This window comes from Girardinichthys multiradiatus, chromosome 7 (genome assembly GCF_021462225.1).
Source record: "Girardinichthys multiradiatus isolate DD_20200921_A chromosome 7, DD_fGirMul_XY1, whole genome shotgun sequence".
NCBI lineage: Eukaryota > Metazoa > Chordata > Actinopteri > Cyprinodontiformes > Goodeidae > Girardinichthys > Girardinichthys multiradiatus.
The window spans coordinates 12702500-12719143 of record NC_061800.1 but is presented as its reverse complement, the minus strand read 5'-3'; the positions used below and the strand labels follow the sequence as shown (position 1 = coordinate 12719143).

General features: G+C 44.0%; 1 protein-coding gene across 1 annotated transcript in view; it reads right to left on the bottom strand.

The window, feature by feature from the left end:
- xpo4 (exportin 4) overlaps positions 1 to 16644 on the bottom strand; it is an 85760-nt gene that overhangs the window by 4880 nt on the left and 64236 nt on the right. Inside the window, exons 14-22 of the mRNA XM_047370085.1 lie at positions 11712 to 11871; positions 11427 to 11596; positions 10963 to 11137; positions 8113 to 8319; positions 5571 to 5657; positions 5108 to 5288; positions 4897 to 5018; positions 4673 to 4803; positions 4237 to 4354 (exon numbers count right to left, since the gene is read on the bottom strand). Coding sequence (XP_047226041.1) covers positions 4237 to 4354; positions 4673 to 4803; positions 4897 to 5018; positions 5108 to 5288; positions 5571 to 5657; positions 8113 to 8319; positions 10963 to 11137; positions 11427 to 11596; positions 11712 to 11871 — 1351 coding nt within the window. The remainder of the gene's footprint in view (positions 1 to 4236; positions 4355 to 4672; positions 4804 to 4896; positions 5019 to 5107; positions 5289 to 5570; positions 5658 to 8112; positions 8320 to 10962; positions 11138 to 11426; positions 11597 to 11711; positions 11872 to 16644) is intronic.

Here is a 16644-nt window from a genome sequence, read left to right as displayed (position 1 = left end):
CTACTAATCATTTAAATTCAAAATACTGGGCGAGGAGGAGTAGCAACCATCTTTCAGTCCGATTTATTGATTAGTCCCAGACCAATCAATAACTACAACTCTTTTGAATATTTAATCCTTAGTTTTCCTCATCCAAATTGCAAAGCACTAAAACCACTTCTGTTTGTTTTTCGTACCATCCACCAGGCCCTTACTCTCAATTTTTAGATCAGTTTGCAGACCTTTTATCTGATTTAGTGTTAAATACAGATAAAGTTATTATAGTGGGGGTTTTTAACATTCATGTTGACACTGAAAGTGATAGCCTAAATATAGCATTTAATGCTATTTTAGACTCAATTGGCTTTGCTCAAAACATTAACAAACCTACCCACCTTTGTCTTCATTCTCTGGACCTTGTGCTGACATATGGCATTGAGTGTAAAGACATAACAATATTTTCTCATAACCCTGTCCTGTCTGACCATTTCTTAATAACCTTTGAGTTTAATTTAACCGAGTTCTCCACACCTGAAAGAAGATTTCATTATAGTAGATTATTATCAGGCGATGCTGTAACAACTTTTAAAGAATCTGTTCCACTTATAATTTCCTCATTATCACAGAAAAACACAGTGGATGGCAATAATTCTGTTTCTGCCCCTTCACAAATGGATTCTCTTGTTGATAGTGTTACTTCATCATTGCGTGATGCATTGGACAATGCAGCCCCCTTGAAAAAGAAGGTCATTATTCATAGGAGGCTAGCTCCTTGGTTTAATTTAGATCTGCATACTTTAAAGCACAATGTTAGAAAATTGCAGAGAAAATGGCGCTCTACACACATAGAGGATTCCTACTTAATCAGGAAAAATGGCCTATTGTTGTATAAAAAGACACTTCGCCAAGTTAGAACAGCTTATTTCTCATCATTAATAGAAGAGAACAAGAATAATCCTAGGTTTCTCTTTAGTACAGTTGCTAAACTTACACAGAGTCATAGCTCTATTGAGCCATCCATTCCCTTAGCTCTCAGCAGTTATGACTTTATGGGATTCTTCTTAAATAAAATTGATTCTATTAAAAATAAAATCTTTGACATACTCCCGAAGATGATTACTTCATCCTCAGCAAGTGAGACAACATTGGAAATAACTGCAGAACCTGATCTGTGATTGGACTGTTTTGATCCTGTGAAGCTTCCTGTGTTATCAGAAATATTAGCTTCATCTAAACCTTCAACTTGTATGTTAGACCCAATCCCAACCAAACTATTTAAGGAAGTGTTCCCTCTGATTACCAGCCCCATTTTAGGTATGATTAACCTATCTTTAGTAAATGGATATGTACCTCAAGCTTTTAAGGTAGCTGTAATTAAATCTTTGCTTAAGAAATCTTCGCTTGGTTGAGATGACTTGAAAAATTACAGACCTATATCCAATCTTCCATTCTTATCTGAAATTCTTGAGAAAATAGTTGCTAATCAAATGTGTGAGCATTTACACAGCAATGACCTGTTTGAAGAGTTTCAGTCAGGTTTCAGAGCTCATCATAGCACTGAAACAGCTCTGCTGAAAGTCACTAATGATATTCTTATGGCCTCAGATAATGGACTTGTGTCTGTTCTGGTTCTGTTAGATCTCAGTGCTGCATTTGATACAGTCGATCATAATATTCTCTTAGAAAGGCTGGAATATGCTGTATGGATCAGGGGAACAGCACTAGGCTGGTTTAAATCTTATCTGTCTGACAGATTCCAGTTTGTTCATGTAAATGATAAATCATCTTTAAACTCCAGGGTTAATTGTGGAGTACCACAGGGTTCAGTACTTGGGCCAGTTCTCTTTACTATATATATGCTTCCAATAGATCAAATTATCAGGCAGCATGGGATAAACTTTCACTGTTACGCTGATGATACTCAGCTTTACTTATCCATAAATCCTGAAGAACCCAACCAGTTAGATAGACTACAAGCATGTCTTGAAGATATAAAAACTTGGATGACGTTAAATTTTTTGCTTCTAAATTCAGACAAAACAGAAGTTGTCGTCTTTGGACCGGAGTCTTTAAAAAAGAAACTGCTTAGTCAATCACTTAACCTGGATGGCATTAAATTAACCTCCGGTAATAAAGTAAAAAAAACCTTGGTGTTATTTGTGACCAGGACATGTCATTTAAATCCCATATTAAACAGGTTTCTAGGATTTCCTTCTTTCATCTCCGGAACATTGCCAAAATTAGAAATATCCTATCCAGGAGTGATGCTGAAAAACTAGTCCATGCATTTGTTACTTCAAGGCTGGACTATTGTAATTCTTTACTATCAGGATGTCCACAAAATGCAGTTAAAAGCCTTCAGCTGATTCAAAATGCTGCAGCAAGAGTTCTGATGAAAATTAAAAAGAGAGATCATATTTCTCCTATTTTAGGTTCCCTTCATTGGCTCCCTGTTAAATCCAGAATATAATTTAAAATTCTCTTCCTCACATATAAAGCCCTTAATGATCTAGCTCCATCATACATCAGAGATCTGATTGGTCCATATGTTCCTAACAGAGCACTTTGTTCTCAGACTGCAGGTTTACTGGTGGTTCCTAGAGTCTCTAGAAGTAGAATGGGAGGGAGATCCTTTAGTTATCAGGCTCCTCTCCTGTGGAAACAGCTCCCGGTTTTGGTCTGTGAGGCAGACACCCTGTCTACTTTTAAGGCTAGGCTTAAAACTTTCCTTTTTGATAAAGCTTATAGTTAGAGTGGCTTAGGTTATCCTGAACTATCTTCCTTATATTTTACCTCCGCCTTCCTCCCTCCCTGTTGGATTGAGTAAGGAGGAGTCAGGTTTAGCCTAAACCGGCTCAGTTATGGTTGAGGTGCAAACACACCATCCATTTCTGCTACCTGTATGACCCCTTTTCTTTTCCAATGGTTATAATCAGTCTGACAGAGGGAGGTATCCCAATCCTTGTGGTTTTTAGTATAACAATGGCCATCAGTGGGCTCTAGATGGACAAACTTTACCAGTTTATTATTTTACTTAGTGCCCCTACACGTGGCCCCTTCTGGGGTGGCTGGGCTCTGGCGCTCGGTGGTTTGGTCTGGCCTCCCCAGCAGCCCCACGCCGTTCCGGACCCCTTGTGGGGTGCCTTGAGACAACATTGTTGTAAATAAGCGCTATATAAATAAATAAACTGAAACTATCTGTGTAGTTATGCTGCTATAGGCTTAGACTGCGGGAGGACATAATGACCACATTCACCCTCTTCGCTACATTCTCACACTACTCTCCAATGTTGCATTATTTGCTGTTATTTCATCTTTTAACTTTGTTTTCTCTTTTCTCTTCCTAGAAGCTACACCTGGCCTGACTCTGTGTCTACCTGTGACACCTTTCTGGAGAGGGGCATCGTCCAAGCTTCTGCTGGCAACAACATAATGCTCACCTTCTACCGATGATACACTTGGCCCTGTCTTTTAGTGTTTAACCCTTTCTCTCTCCTAGACATAGCAATTGACTGAGCTTTCACTGTAACTAATTATATGTGCTCTCTTTCAGACTCTAACCTTGAAACCTGGCTCAGAGTTGATCTGTTCTTTCTTTCCAGGTGAGACGACTAAAGGAGCTACATCCATTAACATTTACTTTTCCTTCCCATAGAAAGTACTCCTGGATCAGTGGTTCTGTGTTCTATTTGTGTCTCTGCTCTGTTCTCTCAAACCCCAGTCAGTTGTGGCATATGGCCGCTCACACTGAGCCTGGTTCTGGTTTTGCTGGAGGTTTCTTCCTGTTAAAAGAGAGTTTTTCCTCTCCACTGTCGCTACATGCATGCTCAGTATGAGGAATTGCTGCAAAGTCAACTCCAGTGGCTGTCCACTGTCTCTACATGCTCATCCAGGAGGAGTGAATGCTGCAAGTCACTGACTGGATGCAATCAGCTGGGTTTCCTTAGATAGAAAAACTTTTTATCCAATTTGAATAAATAACAGAATCTGACTGCACTGTTCAATTGTTAGGATTAATTGGAATGTATGTACCTGACTTTTGTGAAGTGCCTTGAGACAACATGTGTTGTGAATTGGCGCTATATAAATAAACTGAATTGAAACTGAATTACTTGAAGCGTAAAATTAGCTTGTTAAGCCTCATTATTGCAACAGCAACATCAATACTTAGAAGAAATTTCAGACTAAAGCTAGCAGACCCGGCTCTAACCTTTTATAGCATTACCTCTGACTCGGTAACCATGTTGTGTCTCGTACCTTGAGAAAGTGCCGGGTGGCGATGAAGAGGGGCGAGTCCTTCTCCTGGTTTTTGGCGCATTGTTCAGCCAAAGGAGACAGAGCCTCCAAACACAGCTGACTGACTTCTGAACTCATCCTAAAGACAAACGTTAAGGAGCTTCAACTACATCCAGACTCATCTGCTCATTGGCGGAATCCTGCAGAACTTGTTGCCATGCTGAGAAGGTACTACAGCATTTGAATCAGCTGTGCTGGAACAAGAGCACATCTAAATCATCCCGGACACAGATCCCTGCGGAGTCGCGCATCCCTGCTCTAAACACTTTCCTGGAAAAGATCAATTCCCAAACTACACGGAAAAACAGCAACAGGTCACCTTTATTGGTTTTTGATATGAACGAAGGTGAACACGCAGAAATGAAAATCTGGACCTAAAGACACCTTTAGAGGATACGAGGTCATTCCCAGTTCCAGTGAAAACATGAGGCTCTTAAAAAGGTCTTCAGGCAACTGTGGGATCTTCTCTGGAAAGATTTCACAGATGAAGGTGATGAGCTTGTAGTACTGATTACACAGAGAAGGAAACTGCAAAAAGGATAAAACAATGTCAGCGTAAACTCTCAAAAGTCCCTGTTTCACATTTAAAGGCTCTGGTGTTAGGGCTCTGGGGTGTTTCACCTTCAGCAGGTCCTGAGACATGAGTGGAAGAACAATATTGACCCCGTAGAGAACGACGTCTGCTGCAGAGACGGTCCGATTTGACGCCGGTGTCCCCTGCTCTTGGTTTCGAAACACCTCATCTTGGAACAGAGTAGGTTGTGGAGAAGATCAGTCGAGAGTAACGGTGGATTCATCTTCTCCACTGATGTTTCAAGAAAAGAGAACTCACCATTGTCGCTGAAGTCTATAAACTCCTTAGACAGCAGGTTTGTGAGAAGCTCCATGATGAGCAGCAGGTCCTGGTACTGGTCCTCCTCGGCCGTGGCGTCGCTCCGCTTCCTGCTCTGGTTGTTTTTAGAGTAGACCTGCAGCAGCGTCAGGCAGGCTTCGTACAGCTTCATGGACTTCGTCTGAGGAAGCAGATAAAGAATATTATTTGAATTCTGGCTCCTTTTCCCTTAAATGTTCCTCCTCTGGCCTGGTGTTGCAGATCAGAGCCAGAAAGAGGAGGGGGGTGGGTCATCAAGAAGACATCTTTTACTTTTGTTAGGATCCATTATACATTATTTTTAATTCAGACTTAATCCTTTACATGAAACCTGAAGCCTTTATCACTCAAATATCTTCTACCTTTCCTCTGGGGCTGAGAAAAGATCAGCAACCATCTAAACCTCTGAGGCTGGAAGACTCACCTCTCCCAGGTAACAGATCTGCTTGTGAGCCACTTCCACAAACACCTCTATGATGAGGTTGATTGTTTCAGGCGTGTTGCTGTATACCTGGAAGATAAAACAAAACTTGCTTTTAACCCACAGGAACCCAGACCCATTTCTCCTTATAAATAAGGTACATGGAGAACACCAAATGGACCTCATAGATCACTCTTCTGAAAATAAATACATTAAATACACAAATACAAATACCACCACCTAGTGTTAGGAGGCTGTAATATGATATATTTGTCACACTGGGTGGGATGTATATTTATAGTTTGTTGTATTTCTTAATGTTTACAACAAAGTACTTTGAGAGATAATTGCAACAATGTCTCAAAGGGCCCAAAGTTTGTTTAGCTAGAAAACCAGTTTCTTCGAATGGGAGCTTCTTTGGACAGTCTGACAGGCATGATGAGACTGGCGTGGGCCCACATGTTGCCGCGGCACAACCTCCACCTGAATAGTGAAGGTTTTCTGCTGCATTTTACCTGACCTGCAGTGACTGAAACACACGCAGCTCTGTTTTAACAATCAAAACTGATTCAGGCTCTGCTCAGTAGCTGGCTGACAGGACGGGTCCCGCTGACATGAAAACACTTTTTCTACGTCAGGGAGTGGTGCACATGGTTGAGTTGGACTGAACCACCTCAGAGGTGATGGAGGGCGTTTTTATACCTGTAGTTTGTTTAGTGCGAATCCATTGGTTAACTTGCAGCTCTTTCTGGTGGTTCGGTTTCTTTTCACACAGAAAAGATTCCAAGTGAACCAAAACCTGTTACTACAAACCACTACCTTTCTTTCATTAGTTTTTCTAATCTACGACATCGCACAATGGAACCCAAACTTGGCTACAGGAAGGCACTTGCCTCAAGTATGCAGCGTACGCCTGACAGCTGTGCCCGATTGAGTGCGGATCACGCTCACACCATAACCGGACCACTCTAGAGTTTGTTTGGAATCGAGACCGTTCGGAAAGTGGTGGTCTTGGTACAGTTGTTTTGGTTTAACGAAACGACATCCACTGTGTAGAAATATAATGTTTAGATATATTTTTGGAATAGCTAATCAAATCAGTTCTACCAGAAAGGTATGTTAGGATCACTAGGCTTTATTTTTAAGGTTTTTGATCTGATCCACATCAAATCCACCCATTAAAGGAAATTCAACAGGATCCACCCACGATCCTTCTTTCACCCAGAATTAACACCTGAAAAGAACTGAGTACATACAGGGATTGGACAATGAAACTGAAACACCTGGTTTTAGACCACAATAATTTATTAGTATGGTGTAGGGCCTCCTTTTGCGGCCAATACATCATCAATTCGTCTTGGGAATGACATATACAAGTCCTGCACAGTGGTCAGAGGGATTTTAAGCCATTCTTCTTGCAGGATAGTGGCCAGGTCACTACGTGATACTGGTGGAGGAAAACGTTTCCTGACTCGCTCCTCCAAAACACCCCAAAGTGGCTCAATAATATTTAGATCTGGTGACTGTGCAGGCCATGGGAGATGTTCAACTTCACTTTCATGTTCATCAAACCAATCTTTCACCAGTCTTGCTGTGTGTATTGGTGCATTGTCATCCTGATACACGGCACCGCCTTCAGGATACAATGTTTGAACCATTGGATGCACATGGTCCTCAAGAAAGGTTCGGTAGTCCTTGGCAGTGACGCGCCCATCTAGCACAAGTATTGGGCCAAGGGAATGCCATGATATGGCAGCCCAAACCATCACTGATCCACCCCCATGCTTCACTCTGGGCATGCAACAGTCTGGGTGGTACGCTTCTTTGGGGCTTCTCCACACCGTAACTCTCCCGGATGTGGGGAAAACAGTAAAGGTGGACTCATCAGAGAACAATACATGTTTCACATTGTCCACAGCCCAAGATTTGCGCTCCTTGCACCATTGAAACCGACGTTTGGCATTGGCATGAGTGACCAAAGGTTTCGCTATAGCAGCCCGGCCGTGTATATTGACCCTGTGGAGCTCCTGACGGACAGTTCTGGTGGAAACAGGAGAGTTGAGGTGCACATTTAATTCTGCTGTGATTTGGTCAGCCGTGGTTTTATGTTTTTTGGATACAATCCGGGTTAGCACCCGAACATCCCTTTCAGACAGCTTCCTCTTGCATCCACAGTTAATCCTGTTGGATGTGGTTCGTCCTTCTTGGTGGTATACTGACATTACCCTGGATACCGTGGCTCTTGATACATCACAAAGACTTGCTGTCTTGGTCACAGATGCGCCAGCAAGACGTGCACCAACAATTTGTCCTCTTTTGAACTCTGGTATGTCACCCATAATGTTATGTGCATTTTAATATTTTGATCAAAACTGTGCTCTTACCCTGCTAATTGAACCTTCACACTCTGCTCTTACTGGTGCAATGTGCAATCAATGAAGACTGGCTACCAGGCTGGTCCAATTTAGCCATGAAACCTCCCACTTTAATATGACAGGTGTTTCAGTTTCATTGTCCAACCCCTGTAGCCCATGTCCTCTCTCACCTCCATGAGACCGATGCAACTGGACAGGAAGTCCATGAGGAAAGAGAACAGCGAGGCCACGTTGTCGATCTGCGTTGCCTCGGCGATGCCGCACAGCGCCTCCAGTGTGGCGACTATCTCCTGTTTGACAGCCTCTTCCTGGCTGATCTGAGCGAAATTCTCCTGGTTGATGAGGTTGAGGAAACGCTGCTGCAGAGGATGAAGCACCTGAACACACAGAGGGAAACTTTATCAAGCTGTTTTAATATTTTAATACTCCTGTTTTGTCCAAATAAAAATGTGTTTGCATATGTAGACTTCTCTACTGTAAAATTACGCCTGTTTTAGTGCATCAGAGATACTACAGATCATTCACATCAAATGTCTTTTCTTTCCTTGTGCATTTCAAAGAATACAACAGTTTAAAACAAATCCTCTACAAATAAACTATATTGCCAAAAATATGACTTCACACACATATGATGCTGGCCCACAATTTGTAGCTACAACAGCTTCAACTCTTCTAGGAAGGCTTTTAAGGAGGTCAAGGAGTGTGATTACCTGGAATAGAAAGGAACCATCTCTAAACTGCTCCCACAAGGTTAGGAGCATGAAATTGTCCAAAACGTCTTTGTATGCAGCAGCATTAAGAGTTCCTTACACTGGAGCTAAAGAGCCGAACCCCGCTCCTGGAAACCAGGGCCAGATTATAAATCCCCTCTGCACCAAACTATCCACAATGCATTCAGGCAGCTGCAGCTCTCTTGGGAAGTCAAACCCAGACTTGTCCATCAGATTAGCAGACAAAGAGGCTTGATTTGTCACTCCAGAGGAAACATCTCCAAAGCTCTGAGGTCCAGTGGTGATGTGCCTAACATCACTCCATCCAGCTCCTTGCATCGCACCTGGTAGTGTAAGACTTGAATGCAGCTTTCTAGCTGTGAGAACCCATTACATGAAGCTCTCTAGGCATCGTTTCCTGAGCTAATCTGAAGGCCACATTACATTTTTCACGTAGTCTACCACTTTGTGGTTGATTTGCTGTCATTACCAATGTTTGTAGAAGTTGTCTGCATGCCTAGGTGCTGGATTCTTCTGGTCACTGATGTAGTTGGAATGTCTGACTTCAATGACTTGGAGGGATGAGTGAATACTTTGGGCAATATAGTGTACTTCTGGTCAATCTTTAATTAGGGGATGTGCAAACAACACAGACTGGAATAAAGGAAGATGGAGAAAACGTTTGCTTGGTTGAATAGAAATAAAAATAGATGGATAATTGATGAATGGATGAAGGATAGAGGGATGAATGGATCAATGAATAGATGATGGAAAGAAACAGCCGTGAGCAACATTTAGAGAATGGGGTGGGAAATGAGGCCTGGAAAATAATAAAAATCCTCCATACTCCAATACTTCTTCAACACTTCTTTCTCCAAATTTTTCCAGGTTTTGACAATAGTTTAATAATATTCCAGGATCCTGCTATCCTCAACATGTAGTTAAACAGGATAAAAGGTACTGTTCAATTATCATCAATAAACTACTCTGTAGATGAAATATAAAGTGGAGGCATGTGTAATTAGTTGTCAGGTCTCTCCTCGGAATTCAGACAACAGCTGTAGGAACCAGCAGCTGCTGCCTCATTTGGGCAATTGCTTTGGAGTCAGGGTGGCTTTACGGCCGCATTGAAAGGGGATGGCATATTAGGACAAAGATCGCCAGGATCAGAGCGAAGATCGTGTTATACACAGTCAGTGGGGAAATGTTCTCGCCCACTTCCATCAAGGGTTTTCACCACATCTGACTGGGGCTCCAACAAATATCTCCTAAAAGATTATAAAATGGGGGGTTTTCAAATGACATTGCGCACATTCACGATCGCCATCTTGGGTGGCAGCTGCAGCCTGTTTTTATTGTTTTAACGTAATCCGTGAAGCAAAACTCCGGACCATTCATTTCACTATGAGGAAACTTGCTTAATTGTGGGTTGTGCTGCGTGTGGTGGTCGAGACAAACGTTCATTCTTTCGTCTGCCAGCCATGATAGAAAATCAGTGTCAGAAAACAAAAACACTGAGTACACAACGTCGACTAATGTGGCGGAATCGGATATCCAGGACGGATTTGGACAGCTTAAACCTCACTCACGCCCCAGTGTGCAGTGCACATTTTATGACAGCTAAATAAATAATGTTCATCTACATTTATTGTAATAATATTCTGGAAAGTAGTCTGCCAAGACCATGAGCTGATCAGTTGATTCTGAGCTGGGTGGCTCCGCTGACACGCCTTGAACAGCTAGATGTAGGCTGCAATTTACCTTTACTATCATCCTGTAAATGTATTATCTAGTAATATAACTATTATGTAATAATCCTATACAAGGCGATATTGAACTTATTATGGATCTTTCAATATTGTGGGTATGAAAAACATTGTTGTGCGGCCAATCATTCGGATTTGCGCTAAACAAACCAACATATGGATCCACCTTGTTGATGGCTGCAATTTTCTTGAAGTACATGGACGTATCAGGAGGCTGTAACGACTTTAGATACTCAGCCATGGTTGAAAAAGTATGCAGTGTTGCAATGTTGTAAAATACGTGAAGCGATATGGAGACACCCAAGATGGCAGACCGGCGACTTCAGTGACGTCAAAACCCCCCAATAACCAGAGTGCTTATTTTAACTTTCTTATGTTAAGTATGTGGTGTGTATAGCTTCTGATGAAAATAAAACAAAGGTTCATAAATATATGAAGGTAGAAAAATAAACACTGTGGTGCTGCATTTTTTGAAAATCTGGAAAAATTTAAATCTATTGAAAGCTCACTCTACAAAGTCAACATGCATGTATGTATTGGTTACCTCAGCCCAGTACTGCTGCTTGGTGTCGGAGTCCATGTTGGCAAAGCCTCCCAGGACCAGAGCCTTCATCAGGGAACGCTGCACGGAGCTGGACAGCAGGTGGAGAGGTGGGCTGCGGCTGGCGAACTGCTTCGCCAGGCTCCACCAGCTCTCACACTGCACCACGATGTTCGCCCTGATCGGTCAGAGAGACACAGTGAGTGGCGTTCTTAGACCGCATCAATCTGCAAAAGATCTCTGCTTACAGGGGTTTAACCCAAAAGTTTCAGAGGATATAGAGGAATTGGACCCGCTGCTAACTGAGGCTGTGTGGAACACCAAACCTTAAAGTTATCAATTCAGCTGAGCTGATTTCTTTTCATCACAGCAATAGGGATATTCTCCATAAAAATACCTTCAGTTCAACCGAAGATAAAGGAAAATGTTTGGTAATCTGGAAACTGAACACATTTATGAGGCCTTACCTCTCCCTCTTTTCTACCAGCGTTACCAGAAGCTCCACTGTGTCGTTTGCCAGCTCCGTCTCTGAGCTCCACACTGACAGATTATTAATAACCTTCTCTAGCAGATATCCCACAATCCACTGGGCTCCCTCTGTGTCTGCACCAAATGCTGTGCTCAGAGGTATGCTGATCTGAGAAGAAAGAAGAAAAGATTTTGCAGTTTATAGCTGATGAGACTAGCTCCAGCAGAATAGATCTATAGATGCGTGATGTTGTAGATGTTTGGCAGCTAAGGTCAAATCCCACCTGCTCATAGAGCTTCTCATCTACCAGTAGGTACGTCTTAGCCCAACGTCTGAGGAACCACACGATGTCCTTGCCCATTTGCGGACTCAGAAGTTCCGTCAAGCTCGCTCTGGTCGCCCTGGACTCAACTTCTGACGTCCTCAGAACTGCAGACAGCAGCCTGTGACAGAGGAGCACAGGAACAATGAATGAGACACAATGAGATTAAGATATTTTTACTGCCAGGGCACATAATCAGTGCCTTGCCTAATTTCCTAAAGCTGCTGTACTAAATACTTAACTTCTTCCAAATTCTAGTCCTTTTTTTCCTCACAATAGAGTTTGTCCCTAATAATGCTCTTTATTATGTAGATGTTAATGACATGATGAGAACATGTAAAAATCAGGAGCATGTACTTAAACTGGCTTCCTTAGTGCGATGAGGCGGATCAAACACTGGAAAATAGAGGCCCAGTATATTATGACATGTGGAGTCTTTGTTATGTTTATTTTCCCCGGAAATCTGGATTTTATCCTGGTGACATAAACCCCACTGATGGACTCGTTATTTAGATGATAACAATATAACATCTAACTGTATAACCTAACCCCAACATGCAAGAAATGCTGCTCAGCATTTCCATTTGAATCAACAGTTAGGACATGGATCTGGAAATGACGTCACATCTACACATTAACAGAGTTTCAGAAGCAAAGAGGTATTATTAGAAATACCAGGAAACAATGCGAATTTCTCTAAATGTATACATCCAAGATAGAGCTGTTGCAATCTGATCCCAGGTCGGGGTCCATATCAATATTTGTTTTCCAATGATTAGTGTAAAAGCAGCTGAGTGGACACAACTCCTGATCACTGCTTTCCCTACCTGTCTGCGGTTTTCTGTAAGCTGCAACTAATACAGCCGACGTAAAAGAACTGGTGATGTTGAGATGACTGCAGACTGGAGCCATTTAAAAGCAGAAAATGAAACCAGTTCAGACACAACATGGAAACCTGGGAAGTTTGGGTACATTCGGTACCAACAGTTAAATCAGTCATATGAAATTTATATATCAAATAAGACTGCACCAAGCTAATTCTGAAAGAGAGTAATGAAGTTAAACATATAGAAAACTGGAAAGAGATGACATATGGTTCCAAGGGACACTGATAAGGCCCAAAGGATTACAGAGCAGATAGAATTTGAATTTATCATTCAGGATGAGGAAACGTCTCTACTGTGGTAGAGAATATAAGGTGTCTGTTCCTTTTAGAGCTGCTGGACCCAGAGTTTATCCCCATCCCAACATAACCAACACACCTCTACCTGAGCTGTCGGCTGCACACACTGTAGTTGTTTGTGCTCCTCTCATGATGCAGCCTCAGACAAACAGAGGCTGCAGAGCAGAACATAGCTGACCATCACTTCCAACCTCTGTAGTGCTACTGAGGGGTCAGTCCTATACAGTACATGGCATTGTTTTCAATGTCTTCATCGGACTTGTGGTATATAGTATGCAGGTGTCAGCTGTACAAGACTCGGTATTGTCAAATACCGAAAAAAGCTGATAAAGAAGGCTGGTTCTGTTCTGGGGACTCCTCTGGAGATCATTGTGCAAAGAAGGATTCTTCATAAAATGAAGAACATTATGGAGATCCCTGAGAATCCTCTTCATCAGACTGTCCTACAACAACAGTGTCTTCAGTCAGAGGCTTCTTCAGATCTGCTGTAAGACAGACCTCTACAGGAGATCCTTCCTGCCCACAGCCATCAGCATCTACAACGGCTCTTTGAGGAAACCTTCATGATATGAGCTACAACAACATTTATTTTTCCTTTGGGATTAATAAAGTATTTTTTAATTGAATTGAAATACGTTTAAAAGACCCGGATCGTATTGGGACAAAAACACTTGAGGCAGCCATGTTGGATTTTCAACAAGTGTCTGGTGAGAAACTCTTGTTTTTTGCTTTAAAACGGTCTTCTGTGATGGTACCCGGAGCTCTCTCACCAGAGAAGAACTCATGAACATCAGGGCTACTACACCAGAGGAGTTATTTCCCACTTTTCTGCCTACTGCTCTGGAATTTTTGGACATTCTGGTCAAAGGTTCCGCTCACCTTTGTTCACGCGGTGAAACACCAGAAGAGAGGGAAACGGGCTGGGGTGCTGGTACGTCTTCGCCAGCGTGGACTACGAACACCGTTACCTGGAATATTTCTCTCTAACGTGCGCTCACTTCCCAACAAAATTGAGGAACTACAACTGTTGTTGGGGAAAAAAAGGGACTTTTATTCATCGGCAGTTTTGTGCTTCACGGAGACGTGGCTGTGTGGATTAATACCGGACTCTGCGCTGCAGCTGGCAGGATTCCAGCTCTACGGAGCGGACAGAGACACGGAACTCTCCGGCAAAGCGAAAGGTGGAGGAATCTGTTTTTACCTCAACAGTGGTTGGTGCAACGACGGTGATTCAGCAGCACTGTTCTCCAGACCTGGAAGCCTTCATCATAAACTGTAAGCCTTTCTATTCCCCCCGTGAGTTCACTTCGTTCATCCTGGTCGGTGTTTACATCCCACCGCAAGCTAACGTGCAGGTCGCACAGCGCATGCTCGCCGACCAGATACTGAGTGTGGAGCGGACCAACCCGGACTCCTTAGTAATCGTCGCTGGTGACTTTAACAAAGGTAATCTGACCCACGAACTCCCCAAATATAGACAGTTTATAAAATGTCCGACCAGAGAGGACAACATTCTGGATCACTGTTACACCACCATCAGAGACGCTTATCACGCCGTCCCACGTGCTGCACTGGGCCAATCCGACCACATCATGGTCCACCTGATTCCTGCATACAGGCAGAAACTAAAGCTCTGCAAACCTGTTGTGAGGACGACAAGGAAGTGGAGCAGTGAGGCTGTGGAGAATCTCCAGGCGTGTTTAGGCTGTATAGACTGGGATGTGTTCAGGACTACTACCAACAGTCTGGACGAGTACACAGAGGCTGTGACTTCCTACATCAGCTTCTGTGAGGACAGCTGTGTACCATCATGCACCAGGGTGAGTTACAACAATGACAAACCCTGGTTCACAGCTAAACTCAGAAGGTTAAGACTGGATAAGGAAAAGGCCTTCAGGAGTGGGGACAAAGACATATACAGAGAGGCAAAGTACAAGTTTGGCAAGGCAGTGAAAGAGGCCAAACGACTGTACTCTGAGAAGCTCCAAAACCAGTTCTCAGCCAACGACTCTGCGTCTGTCTGGAAAGGGCTCAAGCAAATCACCAACTACAAGCCGAAAGCCCCCCACTCCATCAACGACCGACGCCTCACCAACGACCTGAACGAGTTCTACTGCCGCTTTGAAAGACAAAGGGACAGTCCTGCAACCATCCCCCACGACACCCCCCCAACAGCTGCAGCCACAATCCACCACCCCCATCTCCCCAACCTCAAGAAGGGCCTTGGCACCTCCAACCCCCAACCTGAAGTTGCCCCCCACCAGCCCCCTACCCATGCCGAGGACGGCTCTTTCCATCCAGGAGAGGGACGTAAACAAACTCTTCAGGAGACAGAACCCCCGGAAAGCTGCTGGACCGGATTCTGTCTCACCAGCCAGCCTGAAGCACTGCGCTGATCAGCTGTCTCCAGTCTTCACAGACATTTTTAACACCTCACTGGAGACATTTCATGTGCCAGCCTGCTTCAAGTCCTCCACCATCGTCCCTGTTCCCAAGAAGCCAAGGACCACAGGGCTTAATGACTTCAGACCCGTCGCCCTGACCTCTGTGGTGATGAAGTCCTTTGAGCGCCTTGTGCTCTCACACCTAAAAGACATCACCGAGCCCCTCCTGGACCCCCTGCAGTTTGCCTACAGAGCCAACAGGTCTGTAGATGATGCAGTCAACCTAGCCCTTCACTTCATCCTCCGGCACCTGGACTCCACAGGAACCTATGCCAGGATCCTGTTTGTGGATTTCAGCTCTGCCTTCAACACCATCGTTCCAGTTCTGCTACAGGAGAAGCTCTCCCAGCTGAGTGTGCCCGACTCCACCTGCAGGTGGATCACTGACTTCCTGTCTGACAGGAAGCAGCGCGTGAGGCTGGGGAAGCACGTCTCTGACTCCCTGACCATCAGCACCGGTTCCCCCCAAGGCTGTGTTCTCTCTCCTCTGCTCTTCTCCCTGTACACCAACAGCTGCACCTCCAGTCACCAGTCTGTCAAGCTTCTGAAGTTTGCGGACGACACCACCCTGATTGGACTCATCTCTGATGGTGACGAGTCCGCGTACAGATGGGAGGTGGACCATCTGGGGAGCATCTTCTCCCGATCCAGATTAATAAGTACTGGTGCCCCCCAGGGGTGTGTTCTATCCCCACTCCTCTTCTCTCTGTACACAAATGACTGCACCTCATCGGACTCGTCCGTGAAACTCCTTAAGTTTGCAGATGACACCACTGTCATTGGACTGATCCAGGACGGTGATGAGTCTGCATACAGACAGCAGGTGGATCGGCTGGTACACTGGTGTAGTCAGAACTACCTTGAACTGAACCCACTCAAGACTGTGGAAATGGTGGTGGACTTTCGGAGAACACCACCCCCTTACACCCCCCTCACCATCCTCAACAACACTGTATCGGCTGTGGACCACTTCAGGTTCTTAGGAACCACCATCTCTGAGGACCTGAGATGGTCTTCACACATAGACACTGTTCGAAAGAAGGCCCAGCAGAGACTGTACTTCCTGAGGCAACTCAAGAAGTTCAACCTTCCACATGAGCTGTTGGTCATCTTCTACACTGCCATCATTCAATCGGTCCTGTCTTCATCCATCTCAGTGTGGTTTGGCTCATCCACAAAACAGGACAGGTCCAGACTGCAACGAATAATCAGGTTTGCAGAGAGAATAATCAGGGCTGACCTTCCCTCCATCCAGGACTTATACAGG